The sequence below is a fragment of the Pipistrellus kuhlii genome, unplaced genomic scaffold (genome assembly GCF_014108245.1).
Source record: "Pipistrellus kuhlii isolate mPipKuh1 unplaced genomic scaffold, mPipKuh1.p scaffold_m20_p_9, whole genome shotgun sequence".
In the NCBI taxonomy this organism is placed as follows: Eukaryota; Metazoa; Chordata; class Mammalia; order Chiroptera; family Vespertilionidae; genus Pipistrellus; species Pipistrellus kuhlii.
In genome coordinates this window covers 12,068,539-12,075,192 of record NW_023425595.1, presented here as the reverse complement: position 1 = coordinate 12,075,192, position 6,654 = coordinate 12,068,539, and the positions used below count along the sequence as shown (strand labels likewise).

The window sequence follows — 6,654 nt, the reverse complement described above, 5'->3', positions numbered from 1 at the left end:
GCTCGCAAGCCGCCATTTGCCGACCACTGCCCTCGCCAGTGTACCACAAGAATTCAAGTTTTACTACCTGCCTTTTTAGGTCCCATTTTAAAAACTCTGACCTATAAAAAAAGAAAAAGAAAAAAAACCCTCACCAAATCAAAAGAGAGGAAGTGCTAAGCAGATAGAGGAACCAAAAAGGGTTATAGAGGCTGCTTCACGCTGTCTCGTTCAGTTCCTTTGCTGTCCTTCTCTTCAGCACAGACCAAAGAAGTTCCTCACAACCTGTGGCACCAGAGCATCTTGGGTGTGTGACCATGGAAGAGTTGGGTGAGTGAGGAGCTTCCTGGTAGAGAAACTCTGAGAGAATAAAGCCCTGGCTGCCATCTTCATGTGTAGTGGGGTGTACTACTTAGCCAGATGGAGGGCAGTGCAGAAAGATTTTATTTTCACTTCTCTCCTGACCTCACCAAATTAAAGCACAAGGAACTATGATTGGGGAAATAGGAGTTCACTGTTTCTGAGGCACGAAAGGCAGAGAGTTTGGTGCTAACCACAGAGTAAACTCCACACAAATACTTTTGGATTGAATTGTGATTAAAATAGTCAGTTTATTATGAGCATTTGCCCTTTGGGGGGCTACTGAAGATCATAGAGGTGTGATTTGAGAAGAAAAAGAAAGAAATGAGTGTTACGAGGGGAAGAAACAGATGTATTGTACAAGAATGAGGGATTCACAAAGATTGGAGAAAGGCCAGGGTGGTTTCAATTGTTCTAGGATTTAGTATTAAATCAAGACAGCATAGCACTAATAACTCCAGGGTTTTTATTGGTCAGCTTGTTATTCAGAGGTACTCTAAAGGAACAGATTACTGTGGCCTGCAAGTATAATGCCTCCTTGCATTCCAAAGCAATTAAAAACAGAAGTGAAATTATTGGCCACGTTGCTCAAGAGAGATCTCTGATTTCAAGCCTTTAGAGTAACATAAGATTTATCATCCTTGGAAATGTATTCCATATCCTTTGCCAACGTTTGTTGCCGACATCCTTACTACCGTAACACACTGAGTCACTAATCCAATTTCCAAGCTGTATTAATTACAATGTCCTGGGTTTTGGTATATTTGGGGCATGTCAAAAGTGCAAACAATGACCAAAAATGTATTTTACATATTGCCTTTTTTTAAAATTGTTTATTGTGTACTTTGAGAGTTGGAAGAGTAGAAGAAGGAAGGCAAATTACAGGAGGGAAGAGGAAAAGGTAGTGTTTGATAAATATGTATTAAACTATTTGGAGGTAAAGTCTATTTTGACACGGGGTAGAATCCAAATTCTTATTTTATGTTAGGATTGGGGAATTTTATATTTCTACCTGAGTTCCCCTAGAAATAGAGTTCAGCTCTGCTTTTTTATGTTAGGGATACCTAATGGCCTTCATGCAGGTAATTAAAAAAGCAAGTAATACTTTTTGTGGTCACTTAAACTAGACATTTTTACATATGTTAACCATTTTAGTGTCTGAAGCAATCCGCTAAAATGAGTATTATCCACATTTTTTTTAAATGAGAAAACTAATAAAAGCAAAATAACTAGTTCAATGTCACTCTCAGGAGCACCTGACACCAAAACGGATTAAGCTACAAGGTATTCTCTCCTATTTTAGAAACATGTTGGTTCAGATGTTTTGGCTGACAGAGTAAGCCTGGTAACAAAAAAACGAAATAAATAGATTTGCACAGCTTTGCATTTCTTGAGCAGGAAAAACGGTAGAGAAAGCTTCCTGCTTGAGAGAGGTAGCATGGGGGGCAGGTCGGCACAGGTAGGCCTGTATTTCCTCTTTGCGTCCTTCTTACATGGGGATACTAGATAAAGGGAAACCAAGAGCAGACTCTGGCTCTGAATGAAATCACTACAACCCAATGAGACCCCCAAAGAGACCATGCTTTACAAACCTTTTCATGTTAATACTGATGACTATTTGATTTCTGCAGATGAAGAGCTACCGAGGACTGTAGGATTTTCAGTCTAGTATCCCCACCACCAGTCATCCCATATTTGTCATACTGAAATTAGTCATCTTCAAATTACAGAATCTGCAAAAGGCAAGATGGTCTTTGCGTGTTGGTGATACGTGCACTCAGGAAACAGGAAGAGAAGGGCCTGTCAACTCCTGACCCAGAAAGAGAGTTGCAATAACTTTAGGGAGCTGGACCTTCTAAGGGTAACCTTCTACCCTTAGTGGTATGATTTGTTTCTCTTGTAAAGGGTTTCCCCTCTCTCCTAATCTTTATTGTAGACGCCTTTTTATTTTTAATCCTAGAGGACCCATGACTTCTAGTTAGAGAAAAGGTTAGAAATAGAAAAGAAAGGGGCAATATCTTGATGGATGTAGACTAAAAATTTGGAACTCAAAAATTTGGCATTCAAGTCTGGCTAGTAAAGTTGTGAGAAAGGAAGTTTTGCTTTTTCTTTCTACCTCAGTTTTTGTTTTATTTTTTCTTCTTTAAAAAAATCTTTTTAATATAGATAATTTAAGAATATGCAAAAGTAAAGAAAATAGTTTAATAAAATCTGATGTGCTTATCAACCAGTTTAAACTATCAAGACTTGGTCAATCTTTTTTCATTTATAGACCCACCCATTCCTTTAATAACTATTATTTTAAAGCAATCTCAGACATTATATAATTTCATCTATAAATATTTTATCATACTCTCTAAAATAAATCTATACATACACAAATAACCATAATACCATTATCACACCCACAAAATCTTTAATAGTAATTCCTTAACATTATGAAATACCATTATCACACCTAAACTATTAACATAAATAATCAAATATTCTTATTATACCTAAAATAAATTAATAGTATTTACTTAATGTTACTAAATTCCAGTCAGTGTTTAATATTCCTGATTGTTTCTTTTTTGTTTGCTTATTTACTTTTACCCTCAGATTATTTTAAGTTAAGGTTCATATACTAAAATTAGTTATAAGTTTCTAAAGTCTTCTTTAATCTATTAGTTCACTCTCCATCTTTTTTTTCATTAAAATTTATTTGTGAAGGGAAATTTTCCCTGAAGAATTTAGCTCAGTTTGCTTATTTCTAAAGTGGTATATAAATTCAATCTTTTTGTGAAATGGATGATTTAGAAATATATGATTTTTATTAAATTTATTGCAGTGACATTAGTTAATAAAATTATATAGTTTCAAATGTACACTTCTGTAATACATCATCTGTGCATCGCATTGTGTGTTTACCAGCCAAAGTCAAATATCCTCTGTTCCTATATATTTGTCCCCTCTTTACCCTTTACTACTTCTACCCCCTTTTCCCTCTCTCAACCACCATGCTGTTGTCTGTATCTATGAGTTTTTGTTGTTTGCTTGTCTTGTTTGTTTACTCATTGCTTTCAATTTTATGTTTCACATATGAAAGATCTATAGGTTTCATTTTTAAGAAATGATTAGATCTTTTCTTATGCTATCAAGAAGTATTCATCCCCCTGACATCTGAAATAAATGAAACTCTTTTTTTTTTCATAATGTGTGAAGTTCATTTTCTTCATCTGAGGACTTCCAAGGTGAGCATATACTTAGAAACAATACAATCCAGTGTTTTGGAAACTTTTTAAAAGTACAACCTGTGGTAAGGAAATCACTAGTTGTACTTTGGTTTGATCCACAGTTTGAAAAGTATGATTGTGCTATAATTGCTTAATCATGTAGATGAAGAAATCGCTTCAGAGAAGAACATGTCATGCTCAGATGACCCAGAGAATCCATGTGAGAATGGGGTCTGGAATTTCTCACTTGAAGTTAGTGCAGGGGTTGGGGATCAGATAGCCCAGGATCAGACAGCCAGGTCTGAACTCAGTAACAGTGTGAACTCAAACAATTTATTTGGTAATTTCTTGAACTACAAAATGAGCACAATAATATCATCTGCTTCAAAGATAACTAAATTAAATATATAATCCTTAATTTTTATTCTTTGTTATTAATTTCATCATAACAGAAAGGTAATATTGTAATACTTAAAGTCAGAGTCCATTGTTTGTTCTTAAGAAAATATTGATATAAGAGAAACAATTAACTATTTGGACTGTAAAATCTTGCTTGATTTTATAACTGTGTGTTTTTCCCCCCTCCCCCCAATTTCCTTTTCTCCCCATACCCTAAAAGGACAGAATACTTATACTCTCCTTTGAGAATTTGATTATGTTCTTGGGATATAAGAAAAAAAATAACATCAAGGTTAAGAATAAATGTTACCATCCTGGTATATTTTTAAAAACTGTAATATAATTGCTTATATTTTTCTGATAGGAAAAACATGTAGAATTTACTTTTTTTTTCTAACTGGGAATCTTTATGAGTGATTCACTCCAAATAAATGACAAAAATTAATACCCTGCAATAAAATAAGCCAAATTATAGAGTGCGACTATGAAATTGAATACAACCACAGGAAATAAGAAATAGGTCACAGGATATGGAGGTTTTAAACATCTTTTAGTAGAATAGACCACATTCTAGAAGTAAAATAAGGAGTAAGGGGAAGATGTTTTAAGGAAAATAGCCTTAACCTAAGAGAAGAAGGAGATGAATGGGGCACAGTGGGAGCTATATAAGAGGGAAATTATTCCAGAAGACTTCCATATTCTATACTATGATTCCTTTTTGTGTTATGATATAGATGCTTTATTGGAGGAATTGGAACGCTCCACCCTTGAGGACACTGGTGAATACTCCAGCCCCACTCCTCTTCCCAAGGATCAGATTTCCAGAAAAGAGAGTGCTGAGACTTCAGACATCTCTTCTGTTCAGGACACAAGCCCCTTCCAGGTAACTTTGCATTTATTGGAGTGCCTTGAATGCAGATGTTTGAGCGCTTTCTGAATATGAATTGTTTCTTACACAAAATAATGTGAAAGGACCATCGTATATATCCAAGAAAGAGAAGAAAATCCCTCTATGATAACTTAAAGGTGCTCTCCCTGATGTTCCTTCTACCTGGACCAGGTTACTCCTGATATCTTCAAACTTTTCTCACCTTCTCCTATCAGTCCTGGCACAAGAGTCCCCTTCTCAATTAATCCTTTCCAGATCAATTTATTTATTTATTTTTTAAAAATTTCAGTTATAGTTGACATTCAATATTATATTAGTTTCGGGTATACAGCATAGTGGTTAGACAATTTTATAACTTTTGAAGTGATCCCCCCCACTAAGTATCCAGCTGGCACTATATATTGTTATTACTATAGTATTGACTGTATTCCTTATGCTGTATTTTACATCTCCATGACTATTTTGTTCTTTCAATTTGTATTTCTTTTTCTTTTAGGTTTTTAATTTTTTTCAATTACAGTTTATATTCAATATTATTTTGTGTTACTTTAGGGTGTACAGCATAGTGGTTAGACAATCATATACTTTACAAAGTGTTCCCCCTGATATTTCCAGTACCCACCTAGCACCACATATAGTTATTACAATATTATTGACTATATTTTCTATGCTGGACTTTACATCCACATGGCTATTTTCTAACTAGCAATCTGTACTTCTCAATCTTTTCACCTTTTTCACCCAGTCCCCCAACACCCCTTGCTTTTGGCAACCATCAGTCTGTTCTCTGTATTTATCAGTCTGTTTCTATATTACTTGTTCACCTCTTTTGTTCTTTCAATTCCACATATAAGTGAAATCATATGGTATTTGTCTTTCTCTAACTAATTTATTTCACTTAGCATAATACCCTTTAAGTCCATTCATGCTGGCCAAGTAATATTCCATTGTGTATATGTAACACCACATTTTTAAAAAATATATTTTATTGATTTTTCACAGAGAGGAAGGGAGAGAGATAGAGAGCTAGAAATGTCGATGAGAGAGAAACATTGACCAGCTGCCTCTTGCACACCCCCTACTGGGGATGTGCCCGCAACCAATGTACATGCCCTTGACCGGAATCAAACCTAGGACCCTTCAGTCCGCAGACCGACACTCTACCACTGAGCCAAACCGGCTTCGGCAATGTAACACCACATTTTTATCCACTCAGCTATTGATGGGCTATCCTATATGATAAAGAGATAATATGCAAATTGACAATCAATGCAACACACAAGATGGCCGCCCCCATGTGGACACAAGATGGCCAGCAGGGGAGGGCACTTGGGAAGGACTTGGTCTTCAAGAGAGGTCAATTGGGGGTTATCAGGTCTGCAGGGAAGGGCAGTTGGGAGGGACCAGGCCTGCAGGGTAGGGCAGTTGGGGGCAATCAGGCCAGCAGGGGAGGGCAGTTAGGGGAAATTGGGCTGGCAGAGGAGTGGTTAGGAGGTGATCAGGCTAACAGGAAGAAGTGGTTAGGGGCAATCATGCAGGCAAGCAGGCAAGTGGTTGGGAGCCAGCAGTCCTGGATTGTCAGAGGGATGTCTGACTGCCCGTTTAGGCCCTATCCCACCAGACATCCCCCAAGGGATGGGTCTCAGATTGGAGAGAGTGCAGGCTGGGCTAAGGGACATACTTCCCCATGCACAAATTCTGTGCACTGGGCCTTTAGGTACAAATAATGCTGCAATAAACATAGGAGTACATATATTCTTTTGAATTAGTGGTTTGGATTTCTTAAGAAATATACTCAATGTGAAATCATTG

The 6,654-nt window shown here is 36.6% G+C and overlaps 1 protein-coding gene across 7 annotated transcripts in view; it reads left to right on the top strand.

Moving 5' to 3' along the window:
• The window catches only part of LPXN (leupaxin), a 33,046-nt gene that overhangs the window by 3,833 nt on the left and 22,559 nt on the right, over window positions 1-6,654 (top strand). For 4 of the 7 annotated variants that reach the window (XM_036426309.2, XM_036426310.2, XM_036426305.2 and 1 more), the window contains exon 2: window positions 4,688-4,836. In XM_036426309.2, coding sequence (XP_036282202.1) covers window positions 4,688-4,836 — 149 coding nt within the window. Of the gene's footprint in view, window positions 1-85; window positions 310-4,687; window positions 4,837-6,654 lie in introns of those variants that run through there. The other 3 variants (XM_036426308.2, XM_036426306.2, XM_036426312.2) reach the window with 3 other exon arrangements.